We start from the raw sequence: 16,615 nt of genomic DNA, 5'->3' as shown, positions 1-16,615 counted from the left end.
TGAAGCCATTTTTGCCGGTTAGCCTCACTGACAAGTGGTTTTCTTTAGGCTGCACAGCTGTTTAGTCCCAATTCCTTGAGTTTCCTTCGCATTGTGTGTGTGGAAATGCTCTTACTTTCACTATTAAACATATCCCTGAGTTCCACTGTTGTACTTCTACAAACAGTCACCATACGTTTAAGTGATTGCCAATCATGATCATTCAAGATTTTTTTCCGACCACATTCCTTCCTTGAAGATGATGTTTCCCCACTGTCCTTCCACTTTTTAATAATGCGTTGGACAGTTCTTAACCCGATTAAGTAGTTTCAGCAATCTCCTTAGATGTTTTCTCTGGCTTGATGCATGCAAATATTTTGACCCTTCTGAAACAGATTAACATCTTTTCCACGACCACACGATGTGTCTTTCGGCATGGTTCTTTAAGAAATGAGAAACTACTCACTGCATCAGTTAGGGTTAAATAACTTGTTTCCATCTGAAATAATCACCCATGAAGTAATTATCCAATAGGAAGCTCTTACCTATTTGCTTAGTTAAATCCAGGTGGTGACCCTTTTTTTGGCCAGGCAGTGTATAAGAGAATAGAAATAAAACAGAAATATGGTTAAAAATGAATAGAAATAAAAACAGAAATAAAAGCACAGACATTCGCAAGATCTAGCACCTCAGAAAGGCTATTGCAAAGACAGTTAAAATTCAGACATGAAATTAAAACAAGGAAAAATAATTTAAGAATAAAGAGAAGAATTAAATGTATCAGCAAAGTGTCATATATTAGTTTCTTCAGATCACCTGCTGCTGGGAATATGGCACACAGGTGCTCACAGAGTTTTTCCTGTGCAGGTCTCCACCCTGTTCAAGGACAGAACCATAGGAGGGGACATCAATATAGTGATCGTGGGTCTGATACTTCTGCCTGAAGACCAGGTGAGGGACTCACAGTTTCAGTCTTATTTTGCATTGTGTCTGCTCATATGTGTCAACACTGGGCAAGGATCCAAAGTAGTTCTCCATTTTTTGCTTAAAAAGTGTATGTGTGTGTGTGTGTGTGTGTGTGTGTGTGTGTGTGTGTGTGTGTGTGTGTGTGCGTGCGTGCTTTTTTTAATGCTCCTAAGAGAGTCGTTTCTTTGGCCCATGCGGCCTGGCCGACATCATTTTACGTTGACGGCATTCCAGTACTGTGGCAGCTGAGTGTTGTGTCTGGGAACATGGGCCCAAAAGGCCCCTGATACTGTTACACCTGCTGTAACGTACACAAAACCTTGCAGGTGGAGGAACGCAGACAATCACCATGGTCTCCTCTTTTGACCGCACAATTAATGCCAGTTACCCACAATTCCTTCTGCTTGTCCTGTGGGGTTAATTGTCTGTAGACTTATTAACTAAAGGGGTTAAGAAAGGTAATGGGTAATTGGTCTGTGGAGGGTTTATGCTGGACTGTGGCCAATTCTCCTGACAATACTCACCTCTTTTCTCTTCTCTTTTCTTCTCATGTGTGTCCCCATATTTTACTTTCCTCCTCTTGCTCTCTCTCTCTCTCCAGGAAGGGCTGGTGATTAGTCACCATGCCGATCACACCCTGAACAGTTTCTGCCAATGGCAGTCAGGGCTGACAGGACGGGAAGGTCGTCGTCATGACCACGCTATCCTCCTCACTGGACTGGACATCTGCTCATGGAAAAATGAGCCCTGTGATACTCTGGGTGAGACTATTGATCCAGGGCCAGTGTCTTTCTGGCTATACAGTTGCATTCATTACGAGATGAAAGGGAAAAAAACTTGGTCCTGGATCAGCATCCTATAAAATTCAGACAACAATCCAGTCCAAGGTGTTTGCCAAGCTGCGCTGGACTCTGGACCTGCTGGACCATAGTGAGATATCCCTGGAAAAGGTTTCCTTTGTAATACTCCACAGCAGCTGTTCCAGGATCAGCTTTATGTTACTGGGACCACATGGGATATGTACCTGTGGAAGTAAGAGTCATGTGTCTAGGGATGTAGGGGTTTTGTGTCTGGGGCAGTAAGGTTTATGTGTCTTGGGGAGAAGGGATTTAGTGTCTAGGACAGTAGGGGTTTAGTGTCTGTGGCAGTACGGGTTTGGTGCCTGGGACAATAGGGTTTAGTGTCTAGTGCAGTGGAGGTTTGGTGCTGGGAAAATAGGGTTTCATGTTGGGACAATAGGGGTCTAATGTCTGGTGAAGTAGGGGTTTGGTGCTGGGGCAGTAGGGTTTAGTGTCTGGTGAAGTAGGGGTTTGGTGCTGGGGCAGTAGGGTATAGTGTCTGGTGAAGTAGGGGTTTGGTGCTGGGGCAGTAGGGTATAGTGTCTGGTGAAGTAGGGGTTTGGTGCTGGGGCAGTAGGGTATAGTGTCTGGTGAAGTAGGGGTTTGGTGCTGGGGCAGTAGGGCATAGTGTCTGGGGTGATAGGGGTTTGGTGCTGCGGCAGTAGGGTATAGTGTCTGGGGTGATAGGGGTTTTATGATGGGGCGGTAGGGGTTTAGTGTCTGGGACAGTAGGGGTTTGGTACTTTGCCCAGGGCCACAAAAGTAAACTGGAACTTCTGGGTACTGGTACTGACAACTGGCCTATTAGAAACCCAGCCTCTGATCAAAAGCACCTGGTCTGTCCTGGGATTCAGGCTGGCTTGTGGGTCAACTTTTCTGCATGTCTCTTCTTAGCGTCCTCCAGTTTTCCTCTACACAGGGGAAAAACTAGGGGATTCTAGATGAAGTCTGCCAGAACCAGCCCTTACACCTGAACTCTTTCCTATGAGAATGGCAGGCCTTTTCCCAGTCCCACTTCAGTGACTTCAAAGCAGCTAACTGCTTAGGCCCCTAGCCCCGCTAGCCCATTAGCTATGCTCTTCAGCCCCAGGGCCTTGGTTCAGAGGGGCCTGGAGACCTGGTGTTTGTGTCTGGGGCTGTGATTAAGACCTCCACCAAAGCCTGGAGCTCTCAGAACGGCAGGGGAGGAGACGCTAATGAGGATCTCACGTCGCTCTGATGTCAAAGAAAGATTAAGGCTAGTGTTATGACCCAACACACCCCCTCCAACCACCACCAACCCCAGGTAGATAGGCCGGCACTTCCGGGAGTCCCCACACAAAAGAGAAATGAAGAGAAAGTACTCCATAAATTAAGATACAGAGATGCAACAGAAAACAAATATGATGTTCACATTGTCCAGACCATTAAGACTCCACAAGTAGAAAAATGCTCCCAGTATTGGCACCATACACTTCTACCTCTTCTTCTTCTGTTGATGTTGTTGTTTTGGGTTTTTTTGTGCCATTCCATATTTTTTTGTACTGTTTCCCTTGTCAACATCTCTCACACATACTGTAGTGCTTCAGGTTTTTGTGGCTGTGATGAAAACCAAACGAATCGAGTCGAATGTGAAACAGGCTCCATTCCCCACGCACCTGCCAGAGGCCTGTGGGCCAGACTGGCGCTGCGTGAGGCGTTTCCCTGCTGTGCTGGAGGAAATCGGCGGCCACGTTTCCTTTTCAGGATGGATCTGAAGAAGAGAAGAAGAGTTGGATCACCCACTCGAGCTATAGCTGCTGCATTCCGCCTGTGTTCGGCCTGTCCTGACTTGTGATTCGCTCGAATAAACCTACTCTCCTGGCAATTAAGCTGGATAATGAATCTTATATGAATCTTATGTGAGTCTTTTCAGTTAAATGACCACCTGGGCTATTGAGCTACATCCTTATGTGAGTCAGCCAAGCCGGATATATCTGGTTTGTCCTTAAATGATGTCCTTACTGGCTTGGCTCAGCGTGGACAGGCGCTGTAGTGGTGGCATTGATGAAAGCACTCTCTGTCTCCTCCTACAGGGCTCGCCCCGATCAGCGGGATGTGCAGCAAGTACCGGAGCTGCACAATCAACGAGGACACCGGCCTGGGCTTGGCCTTCACCATCGCTCACGAGTCAGGACACAAGTAAGACCTGCGAGACCTCGGTGGGACCCACGAGGCATGCCGCTGTCATCCTCGTCCCAGGGGCTGACCTCCAACCCACACAACCCTTCACCCCTGATCGGGCCGAAGGGAACTTTCAGAACACGCCGCTGTCCGATCAGGCGTGTTAGGTTTGGAAATGAACTGGAGGGAGGTTTGTGTCAACAGGTTTTTCACCCTATGAGCTATAAAGTAACCGAACACAGGTTTCCTTGTGCTTTCAGTTTTGGAATGGTCCATGATGGGGAGGGAAACGTCTGTAAAAAGTCTGTCGGTAACATCATGTCCCCAACACTGGCCGGACATAACGGTCTCTTCTCCTGGTCCTTCTGCAGTCGCCAGTATCTTAGCCGTTTCCTCAGGTGAGCACCATCCCTGTCACACAGCCAGCACACGGAGTGCTGGAACTACAGACCAGATGTCTCCGGATATGAACTAAGGAAACCACAGTAGATGTAGTTTGTAAACGACCGGCCTGCGTCTTTCCCGAGTTAGCTGATTCCTAGAGCCGGGGTGCGGTTGGACGCCCGCCGGCTCGATCTGGCCTTTCCCCTTCTCGTTCGGCGGCCCTGGCCCAGCAGCTGCACATATCCGGAACGTTAGGGTTTGCCCTCCAGTGTAAAGTGAGTCCGGCACAGACCATCACGGCGGTAGACAGCCGTCGGTCACATGTTCCAGCCTATTAGCAGCTCTGGCGGGAAGAAACAGACTTGCGCTAAAAACACGTTGGCCCAAATGAACATCTCTGCCCTTTACAGAGAATCCTCTCCACCATCCATGAGGCATCCAGGGTCCCATGCTGGGATGTCGAGAGTCTAGACACAGCCTCATCCTTTAAATGCGCTATTTGCAGACATCGCCCGGAAACAGAGCCAACATGGACGCCGCACTGATATGCGGCAGATCGGGCAGTATCGGGTTTCGTCGGGCGTCGCAGGTGAAACCGGATCGTGCCGGTTCCACCGGGCCTAAATTAACTGGTGGGTGAAATGAAGTGTGGAGTATCCGCTCCCCGCATTGCTGTGACTGATTTAGCGAGTCCTTTGTTAGCTATCGCTATGATCTCAGCCTAGTTAGAGGACGTCTGGAGTCCAGTCTGCGAGCCAGGGGTCATGTACATAAGCCCAGGCTGAAGGAGGCTCTTGGGCCTGGTCACACACCTGGTGTGAGCATCAGTACGTTTCCTGCCTCTCTGTCACACTAGATCTGCAGTGACACTATTTCACACTGTTCATCAGTGTAGACAGCAGACTGTCACAGTCATAAGGAAGGCTGTGTAGAAGAACTACAGACAGAGGAAAGAGAGAACAAAGAAAGTGTTATTCGCATCTGTACAGCACTCATATTAACCTGAGAAAAGACAACAAAAAGCACACACGAGACACAGCAATCATTCACACACACACACACACACACACAGATACATACCCTCCTCCTTCCTCCCCCCAAACACACACACACACACACACACACACACACACACACACAGATACATACCCTCCTCCTTCCTCCCCCCAAACACACACACACACACACACACACACACACACACACTCACACACACACACAGATAGATACCCTCCTCCTTCCTCCCCCCCCAAACACACACACACACACACACACACACACACACACAGATACATACCCTCCTCCTTCCCCCCCAAACACACACACACACACAGACACACACACACAGATACATACCCTCCTCCTTCCTCCCCCCCAAACACACACACACACACACACACACACACACACACAGATACATACCCTCCTCCTTCCTCCCCCCCCAAACACACACACACACACACTCACTCACACACACAGATACATACCCTCCTCCTTCCCCCCCCAAACACACACACACACACACACACACACACAGACAGATACATACCCTCCTCCTTCCTCCCCCCCCAAACACACACACACACACACTGGCCATAAAGTGAAACTGGACTCAGAGGCTCTGTTAAACTCATCAGGGCTTCTACAACATGATCTGATCTTTAACTGTAGTTTTGATTGTGTAAAACATACCATATTAAAATCATAAAAGTCTGCTATCGTATGACACGGAGGCCCAGACTCTGCTCATAATGAAGGGATTCAGTGACATGCCATGACAAGCTGTTAAGCTTTAAAGAAAAATCACATGCCACCGATGATGAGCTGTTTTGTTTCCATGGTCACCCCTTCCCCAAATGCACCCTGCAACATAACATGGGGATGTCAGAAATGTAGTTTGTTTCTAAGCCATGTGATTTGCGGCATCTGTGTCCTGTGGGTGTCGTAGCACGGCGCAAGCCACCTGCCTGTCAGACGAGCCCCATGCCGCGCAGGAGTACCGGTACCCAGAGAAGCTTCCTGGAGAACTCTACGACACCGACACGCAGTGCAAGTGGCAGTTCGGAGTGAAGGCCAAGCTCTGCATGCTGAACTTCAAGAAGGCAAGGACAGCTCTTCTTCATCTTCATCTTCATCATAATTTTTGTGTTAGTGACTGTGTAACCCAATCACATTATTTACAAACAGAAGAGAAACTGAGTTTTGAGATTGCTGGTAGAGGTTGGTGTTTTATGAGTATTTGTTGGTTTGTTTGTTTGCTTCCTCATGGGCTCTGTGCTGGAGCCAGATTGTGGCTTCTTGTTTTGTGGCTCTCGGGTTGTATTATTACGATGGTGGAAGTGGACATAGACTTGGAGCGGGGGCCCAGATTCCCCCCAGATGTCTGATAACAAGGTGCTCATGTTCTACCTGAAGACGAACGCTGGTTGCCAGATTGCACCAGACTTACACCCATTCCTTGATTCCCCCCAAGCCTTCCAGTGAGGAGGGGTCATGCAGATCTCTCCCCTCCGTGATATTTGGCCACTGCTACTCTCTGGTGAGCCACTTCACTTTGATGGCGTCTGGCCGCTGACGCACACTTGGGGAACTTGCTGACCTCAGCAGGGGTTTTCCCACAAATAACCTCCCCTCTAAAAAGTCTCAAGTCTGACAGGTTCCATGGAGGGGCCTGATGGAGTGCAGTTGGAGAAGCTCCCTCTTGCCGCTGGCCAGGTGGACTTGAGTTTGGCCCCTGCAGCTCACAAAGAGAGCGCTAAATGTACCCCAGAGCCCCACCACAGAGAACCTGCACGCGCCGCCCTCGTGAGTGTCCGTCATCTCCACACACTGGAGGTTCTGTGACACAGAAGATGAGAACAGCCTAGAATCTGGAGCATCTGGAGCAGGCTGACCTGGGGGTGACACCAGGCGCTAGCGTGGGAGGACAGTAGCCATGAGACTGATATGGCACTGGCCAAAATTATATGCATGTTCCACACCGTGTACATTTCGCATCTGCAGCAAGAAGCAACAGACATGCAGCTGTTGGGGGGTTTTTTTTGTTGTTGTTGTTTTAAATAAACACTTTAAATGTGGAATTTAGTTCAAAGAGTTTCTGTTTGGTGCACCAAATGAAAGATTGAACCAGTGACATCAGATAGTGTGTGCCTGACACATACACACATTCCACATCTGTTTCCCTGAGACCGTGTGGTGACCGGACCAACAGTGACATGTTTGTTCATTTAAAGGGCTGTACGTCTATCCTGCTGATTTTTAAAGAGCACCTACATTTTTGGGTTCATCCTTGTCAACATCAAATCAAAGGCAGGGTAACACTTCACATTGCGTTACCTGCTGTGACTGTTAGTTCCAGTTTATTATACCAGATATCAATGTGCATCAATTATCAGTTGATACTCTGTGCTTAAATAATAGAAGATTATAAATATGTACAAAGTAAAGTGTGCGTAGAGAGTATCAATGTATCAAACAGTATTACTTAGTATATTACAATATTATATCTACAGTAACAATAGTAGTGTAATTTACAGAGTTACCATAGTTTAAACTTGTCTTTTACATACAGAAGGGGAAAGAGAGAGAGAGAGAGAGAGAGAGGGAATAGTTTTTACAACATTCTCTCTGTAAAGGATCACAGCATGGTTACTTTCGCAAAGTCTATTTGGAATCTCCCTCTCTTTCCCTTTCACTGATTTGGCTTCAAGATTCAAATTTGCATTGCTGATTTCTGTTCTAGAGGTCTAGTTATCTAGATTGCTCATCTCTGTTCTAGTGGTCTAGTTATGTACATTGCTCATCTCTGTTCTAGTGGACTAGTTATCTAGATTGCTCATCTCTGTTCTAGAGGTCTAGTTATCTACATTGCTCATTTCTGTTCTAGTGGTCTAGTTATCTAGATTGCTTAATCTCTGTTTTAGTGGTCTAGTTATCTACATTGCTTAATCTTTGTTTTAGTGGTCGAGTTATCTAGATTGCTCATCTCTGTTCTAGAGGTCTAGTTATCTACATTGCTCATCTCTGTTCTAGTGGTCTAGTTATCTAGATTGCTTAATCTCTGTTTTAGTGGTCTAGTTATCTAGATTGCTCATCTCTGTTTTAATGGTCTAGTTATCTATATTGCTAATCTCTGTTCTAGTGGACTAGTTATCTAGATTGCTCATCTCTGTTTTAGTGCTCTAGTTATCTAGATTCCTCATTGTGATTGCTATAGTTGTTTAGTTGTATAGATTCCTTATCTCTTTTCCTTTAGTCCCATACATGTCATTAGAAATACTAGAAATACTAATCACTCCCTACTAAACACACCACACTCCCTACAAAACACGCCACACTCCCTACCTTGTTTCATATTGCAATTTTATCTTCTTTTTTTTTTCATGTTTGTGTTTGTGTGTTTGTCTGCATGCATGTGTGTGTTTGCTTGATTGGCTGCATGCATAAAATCCTCTGCAAATTTTGAATAAATATGTGGATAGCCCTCGTGTGTGATAGCCCTCGTGTGTTTGATAGCCCTCGTGTGTGATAGCCCTCGTGTGTTTGATAGTCCTCGTGTGTGATAGCCCTTGTGTGTGTGATAGCCCTCGTGTGTGTGATAGCCCTCATGTGTGTGATAGCCCTCGTGTGTGATAGCCCTCATGTGTGATATCCCTCGTGTGTTTGATAGTCCTCATGTGTGATAGCCCTCGTGTGTGATAGCCCTCGTGTGCGATAGTCCTCATGTGTGATGGCCCTCGTGTGTGTGATAGTCCTCATGTGTGATAGCCCTTGTGTGTGTGATAGTCCTCATGTGTGATAGCCCTCATGTGTGATAGCCCTCATGTGTGCGATAGCCCTGGTGTGTGTGTTAAAGGCCTCATGTGTGATAGACCTTCTGTGTGTGATAGTCCTTGTTTGTGTGATAGTCCTCGTGTGTGATAGTCCTCGTGTGTGTGATAGTCCTTGTGTGTGTGATAGTCCTCATGTGTGTGATAGTCCTCATGTGTGATAGTCCTCATGTGTGTGATAGTCCTCATGTGTGATAGACCTTCTGTGTGTGATAGTCCTTGTTTGTGTGATAGTCCTCGTGTGTGATAGTCCTCGTGTGTGTGATAGTCCTTGTGTGTGTGATAGTCCTCATGTGTGTGATAGTCCTCATGTGTGATAGTCCTCATGTGTGTGATAGTCCTCATGTGTGATAGACCTTCTGTGTGTGATAGTCCTCGTTTGTGTGATAGTCCTCGTGTGTGATAGTCCTCGTGTGTGTGATAGTCCTCGTGTGATAGTCCTCATGTGTGATAGTCCTCGTGCGTGTGATAGTCCTCATGTGTGATAGTCCTCATGTGTGTGCTAGTCCTCATGTGTGATAGTCCTTGTGTGTGTGATAGTCCTCATGTGTGATAGTCCTCGTGTGTGTGATAGTCCTCATGTGTGATAGTCCTCATGTGTGATAGTCCTCGTGTGTGTGATAGTCCTCATGTGTGATTGCCCATCTGTTTGTGCTGTCGATCTCCTCAGCTCAGACAGACACCATGCTGCGGTGTCTCTGGTGGCTTCACATCTATCACCAGGTTGAGCTCTTAGAGCCCCATGAGTTAATGCACCTATTTTTGTCTCTCTCTGCTCTCTCTCTGCTCTGTCTCTCTCTTTCTCTTTCTCTATTTCTCCTTCTCTCTTTCTTTCTCTCTCTCTCGCTCTCTCTCTCTCTCTCTCTCTCTCTCTCACCCAGGACATCTGCAAAGCGCTGTGGTGCCACCGGGTTGGACGGAAATGCGAGACTAAGTTTATGCCAGCCGCCGAGGGGTCAGTCTGTGGCCCTGAGATGGTAAGAGACACGATCACACAGTTACAGGAGATGTGGAGAGACACAATCACACAGTTACAGGAGATGTGGAGAGACACAATCACACAGTTACAGGAGATGTGGAGAGACACAATCACACAGTTACAGGAGATGTGGAGAGACAGTCACACAGTTACAGGAGATGTGGAGAGACACAATCACACAGTTACAGGAGATGTGGAGAGACACAGTCACACAGTTACAGGAGATGTGGAGAGACACAGTCACACAATTACAGGAGATGTGGAGAGACACAATCACACAGTTACAGGAGATATGGAGAGACACAGTCACACAGTTACAGGAGATGTGGAGAGACACAGTCACACAGTTACTGGAGATGTGGAGAGACACAATCACACAGTTACAGGGGATATGGAGAGACACAGTCACACAGTTACAGGAGATATGGAGAGACACAGTCACACAGTTTTAGGACAAGGTGCTAGTCTCAGAAACCATCCTCCCCTAAAAACACAGCAAAAAACAGGAAGGTGAAGGTGAATATCGTGAGAGCTTATAAAGGAGGAAGGGATACTAGGTAAAAGCTATGCTTCTTATTGGTGGGGTGGGCGTGGGGCGTTGGTGTGGATTTTCTGTTAAATGGGGAGGGGCTGTTGAGTAAGAGTTATGCTTGCTATTGAGCAGTGACACGGTGTAATGCAGAGTTCAACACTGATCTGAGATCAGGATGGAGGGGGTGTTCCAGTGTGTATGTAACAGCCAGCTTTATAAAACAATGTATAAACCATTAAGACATTAGAAATGAACTGTCTATGTTAAGGATGTCTATGTTAAGCTGTGCTGGATGAGTAGTCTTTGATGCATGGCTTTATGAAGTCTAAGCTGTACTCATAACATACTCTGAACGCTGCTGTTTACACATTCATTGTCATAATTAAAGATACCTGAGGAAATCCATTCGAAATTACCACGATCCAGACCTTGAGGTCATCAAAGTTAGCCGGGGTCACGGCTGGGGTCATGGCCGGAGGCAGCTGTCTCCACACAGACAGGGCTTGTCCACGGTACCCACTGAAGCTCCGCTATAGATGCTTAAGTCAGTGGTGCTGTGTGTGCACTTTGGTGGCACAGCAGGCAAACCGCATGCGTCTGGTCAAATTGTCCGTCCCTCTTGAAAAATAGGAGGTGTTGCCAAGCGTGATTCAGTGGAACATGTATTACTTCCTCCTCCATGTGACTCACACTGTGAACTTTCATGATGGTGCACTGATGCAAAACAGTGTGTCTCACCATCCATAGCACATATCCATGAAATACGTGGGAGGGGTTCTGGTGATCACATCCCCCCCCCTAGTGAACGCACTACTTCTGCCCAACACTGGGCAAATCTCGCTGAGCTATTCTACACACACACACACACACACACACACACACACACACACACACACACACACACACACACACACACACACACACACACACACACACACACACACACACACACACACACACACATAGACACAGACACACACAGACACAGACAGACAGGCACAGTAAATATGGTTCAGTGAGTTACAGCCTCTTGCTGAGGGCTGGTTTTGGGATGTATTAGATCTGAAGGTTTAAACTCCGGCACTCCCAGAGAGAGCCCATAACGCTGCCCATAACCAGACAACTCCAGCAGGAATCCCAGGCGGAATCCCAGGCGGAATCCCAGCCGATCATTCTGAGGCCATCTCAGTTAGACTGGAGCATCTTGGTTGGGCCGCACGCCCAGACAAGCTGTTATCTTCCAGAATGGACACTGGAATAAGCAGAATGCCTTGGTTGAGCTAAAACATGTTAATATAATGCTGATAGAATTTCATCCCTCCCTTAATCTATGGGGGAGAATACAGTGGACAGGACAGAGTGGAGACAGAGAACAAAGTGTTGTTCCTGAAGATTTCTGGCATTTAGAATTTGACCGATGTGATGAGAGTGGACCTGTTGGTTCAACAGTTAAAGTCATTGTACGTTTACATGTACATTTATGGAATTTAGCAGAAGCTTTTATCCAGAGTGACTTACAAAAATGCTTTGTCATTTACTCATGGAGTACATCCTAGTACAGTACAGCAGGTTAGAGTCCAACATACCAGTGAACTAGAATGCTGTTGAGATACAGGGATCAATGCTGATACCTAGAAGTGCAAAACATACAATCTCAGATAACAACCAGTGCACTAGTGTACTAGAGTTTAAATTAGTCAACATCAGTGCAATAAAGAATACACGACAATAAGTACTAGAGTTTAAAGTTACTGTCCCTGTATTTTTCAAATTTCCTACAAATTATAAATTTGCAAGTGTATAGAAAGAAATGTGTGTGCGTGTGTGTGCATGCGTGTGTGCGTGCATGTGTGTGCGTGCGTGTGTGTGTGTGCATGTATGTGTGTGTGTGTGTGTGTGTGTGTGTGTGTGTGTGTATGTGTGCGTGCATGTGCTCTTCCAGTGGTGCCGTCGAGGGCAGTGTGTGAAGCAGGGGGAGGAGGGTCCCCGACCCGTGCACGGTCAGTGGTCTTCCTGGTCCATCTGGTCCAGCTGCTCCAGGACCTGTGAGAGTGGTGTGACCTACAGAGAGAGACACTGCAACAGCCCCAAGTGTGTGTTGATCCCAGACCAGCAACTAACTTCACTAGATTGTTAACAGTTAAAAAATCTACAACTACCTAAGGCCCTACAACAATCATGAATGCACCTTGTATATTACATTCAGCTTATGCACAAACACACACACACACACACACACACCTTTTAAAGCAAGCAGTTACAGTGTACACCCCTGTGTCCCAGGCCAGCTTCTGGCGGACGGTTCTGTGAGGGTTCGTCCCGCTCCTATAAGCTATGTAACACAGAGGACTGTCCCCAGAACAGCGTGGACTTCAGAGCCGCCCAGTGTGCCGAGTTCAACAGCAAACCCTTCCGAGGCTGGTACTACACCTGGAGACCCTACACAAGAGTGGACGGTGGGTGGGCCTGGTTTACACACACACGCACACACACATACACATACACATACACACACACAAACATACAAATACAGTGACTGTGTAACTGTGTGACTGTGTATAACTGTGACTGTGTGTGCAACTGTGTATGACTGTGAATATTTGACTATGTAACTGTGTGACTGTGTGTCTTACCGTGTGGAACTCTGTGTGTGTGTGTGTGTGTGTGTGTGTGTGTGTGTGTGTGTGTGTGTGTGTAAAACTGTAATTGTGTGACTGTGTAACTATGTGTAATTGTAACTGTGTGTAAATAGGTACAGCTGCAAATAACCGTAAATGCATATCTGCAGAAAACTGCAGCTGTTGTAACAGTATCTAACAGTGAAATGTGTATAAATAAGTAACGGTGTGCTACTGTGTAATATGTTGAATAACTAGATAACAGAGTGTGACTGTGTGCGATGCTGTGTAACTGTGCCTTCTCCTCCCGATCTCCAGACCAAGACATGTGTAAACTCTACTGCTTTGCAGAGGGCTACGACTTCTTCTTTGCGCTGTCTAGTAGAGTTCTCGATGGAACCCGCTGTATGGAGGACAGCCCCAACGTGTGTGTGGACGGCCTGTGTGAGGTGATGCTTCTGCACTTACACACAGTGTGACTGTGCGGGGGGGGGGCACTGATCTCCAAAGATCAACGCAGTTTAACTGTTACTGACTCTTTAGAAAGAGCCTACAGTTGCCCTGTCTCAGAGAGTCTTGCATGTCTATCCTGACTGATGAACCAGTGCACAGCATACAAACGAGGAGGTTTCATGTAACATTAAAGTTGTGCTGGGACTAAACAGTATCCTCTATGCACTAGTGGCCTACGGCTTCTGTGATGGAGCCTATGGTTGTATGTCTGTGGTGTGTGTGTGTGTGTGTGTGATGTGTGTGTGTGTGATGTGTTCTGTCAGATAATGTCTGGCATTGTGTTCTGTCCTGCATCCAGAAACAAGGGCTCCCTTCGGAAAATTCTGGATACAGATTTCAAGCCTCATATGTGCCTCACATATCTGCCCAGACACAGTCAGCTCCAGCTCCATCTCACTGAATTTTATTCCATCTGGCATATTTCAGTAGAGGACTCGTTGACTTGACAGAACTACACTGACATAAAATGCAGGTAGATTGCAGCAAAGTGGGGAAAAGAATTTGTTTCATCCGACGTAATTTGCAAAAATGGAACTAATGAGCTGTGAGTAATGAGCTATGAGTAATGGAAGCGGTTCCTCAATATCACGCTTATAGGTCACATGACACCGAGTTGCTTGGCAGTCGTATGGGATTTGGGTCGCTTTGTACTACAAATTACACTTTTCATACGAGGAATGACGTCATATCATCGTAATCTGGGGTTATTTTATTCAAAGGGGAATTTTCAGCAGTCAGTAGAAGCTGTAGTCAATTTGAGCCGTGCTCAAAGGGATTGTGAATGTGTCCTGCGCAGCTCCAATGCATGTGCGGGTGCAGGTGTCTGAGCGCTGTGTGTTGTCTCCTGCAGAGAGTGGGCTGTGATGGAGTCCTGGGCTCCATGGCAGAGCTGGACATGTGTGGGGTCTGCAATGGAAACAACTCCACCTGCAAAATCTACGAAGGCAAATACACCAAACAGCATTACACCAACGGTAAGACCAACACAACAACAGCATTACACCAACAGTAAGACCAACACAACAACAGCATTACACCAACGGTAAGACCAACACAACAACAGCATTACACCAACGGTAAGACCAATACAACAACAGCATTACACCAACGGTAAGACCAATACAACAAACAGCATTACACCAACTGTAAGACCAACACAACAACAGCATTACACCAACGGTAAGACCAACACAACAACAGCATTACACCAACGGTAAGACCAACACAACAACAGCATTACACCAACGGTAAGACCAATACAACAACAGCATTACACCAACGGTAAGACCAACACAACAACAGCATTACACCAACGGTAAGACCAATACAACAACAGCATTACACCAACGGTAAGACCAACACACCAAACAGCATTACACCAACAGTAAGACCAACACAACAACAGCATTACACCAACGGTAAGACCAACACAACAACAGCATTACACCAACGGTAAGACCAACACAACAACAGCATTACACCAACGGTAAGACCAACACAACAACAGCATTACACCAACGGTAAGACCAATACAACAAACAGCATTACACCAACTGTAAGACCAACACAACAAGCGCATTACACCAACCGTAAGACCAATACAACAAACAGCATTACACCAACGGTAAGACCATCAAAACAACAGCATTACACCAACGGTAAGACCAATACAACAAACAGCATTACACCAACGGTAAGACCAATACAACAAACAGCATTACACCAACGGTAAGACCAACACAACAAACAGCATTACACCAACGGTAAGACCATCAAAACAACAGCATTACACCAATGGTAAGACCAACAATACAAACAGCATTACACCAACGGTAAGACCATCAAAACAACAGCATTACACCAACGGTAAGACCAACAATACAAACAGCATTACACCAACGGTAAGACCATCAAAACAACAGCATTACACCAATGGTAAGACCAACAATACAAACAGCATTACACCGACGGTAAGACCAGCACAACAACCACATTATACCAACCGTAAGACCAACACAACAAACCGCATTACACCAATGGTAAGACCAACACAACAAACCGCATTACACCAACAGTAAGATCAACACAACAAACCGCATTACACCAACGGTAAGACCAACACAACAAACAGAATTACACCAACCGTAAGACCAACACAACAAACAGAATTACACCAACCATAAGACCAACACAACAAACAGAATTACACCAACCGTAAGACCAACACAACAAACAGCATTACTCCATCCAAAGGCCTTTTTTTAATACACCACAAGATAAAAAGCTGATTAGAAATAGTTTTTTTCAGATCATAATCTTACTTTTGACACTTTTGCTGAGCTTAACCTCTCTCTATGAATTTACTGAAATTAAATATATATATTATAATAATTATCTTTATTCTCTGTTTGTGTGTGTCTGTATGTGCATGCGTGCGTGTGTGTGTGTGTGTGTGTTAGATTATTATGCAGTGGTCACTATCCCTGCCGGGGCCCGTAGCATCCACATAGCAGAGCTGAACTCCTCTAGCTCCTACCTGGCCCTGCGCAACACCCACAGGAAGTACTACCTGAACGGCCAGTGGACTGTGAACTGGCCCGGCAGGCGCTCTGTGGCTGGGGCTGTCTTCTACTACAGGAGACCCTACAATCAGCCTGAGAGCCTCACCTCCACCGGGCCCACCAACGAGACCCTGGTGGTGGAGGCGAGTGTCGTAGGTTTGCTGATTCAGCTGCTCCACCTTCCGAATGTTCCTTCAACTTCCACAGAAACGGAGCTTTCTTGGCTTACGGCGTTACGCGAGCAATGGGAAATCCAGATGAATAAGTGAAGAG

The 16,615-nt window shown here is 46.4% G+C and overlaps 1 protein-coding gene across 4 annotated transcripts in view; it reads left to right on the top strand.

Moving 5' to 3' along the window:
* Positions 1-16,615, top strand: part of adamts16 (ADAM metallopeptidase with thrombospondin type 1 motif, 16) — a 46,130-nt gene that overhangs the window by 13,398 nt on the left and 16,117 nt on the right. For 2 of the 4 annotated variants that reach the window (XM_081696501.1, XM_035530414.2), the window contains exons 6-16: positions 847-930; positions 1,547-1,706; positions 3,839-3,944; positions 4,187-4,324; positions 6,259-6,412; positions 10,021-10,116; positions 12,593-12,741; positions 12,934-13,106; positions 13,587-13,717; positions 14,632-14,755; positions 16,241-16,485. In XM_081696501.1, coding sequence (XP_081552627.1) covers positions 847-930; positions 1,547-1,706; positions 3,839-3,944; positions 4,187-4,324; positions 6,259-6,412; positions 10,021-10,116; positions 12,593-12,741; positions 12,934-13,106; positions 13,587-13,717; positions 14,632-14,755; positions 16,241-16,485 — 1,560 coding nt within the window. Of the gene's footprint in view, positions 1-846; positions 931-1,546; positions 1,707-3,838; positions 3,945-4,168; positions 4,325-6,258; positions 6,413-10,020; positions 10,117-12,592; positions 12,742-12,933; positions 13,107-13,586; positions 13,718-14,631; positions 14,756-16,240; positions 16,486-16,615 lie in introns of all 4 variants that reach the window. The other 2 variants (XM_081696498.1, XM_081696499.1) reach the window with 1 other exon arrangement.

The sequence above is a fragment of the Electrophorus electricus genome, chromosome 14 (genome assembly GCF_041902795.1).
Source record: "Electrophorus electricus isolate QZ-2024a chromosome 14, ASM4190279v1, whole genome shotgun sequence".
Classification (NCBI taxonomy): Eukaryota; Metazoa; Chordata; class Actinopteri; order Gymnotiformes; family Gymnotidae; genus Electrophorus; species Electrophorus electricus.
The sequence above is the reverse complement of the archived record's forward strand: the minus strand, read 5'-3'. Positions and strand labels throughout refer to the sequence as shown.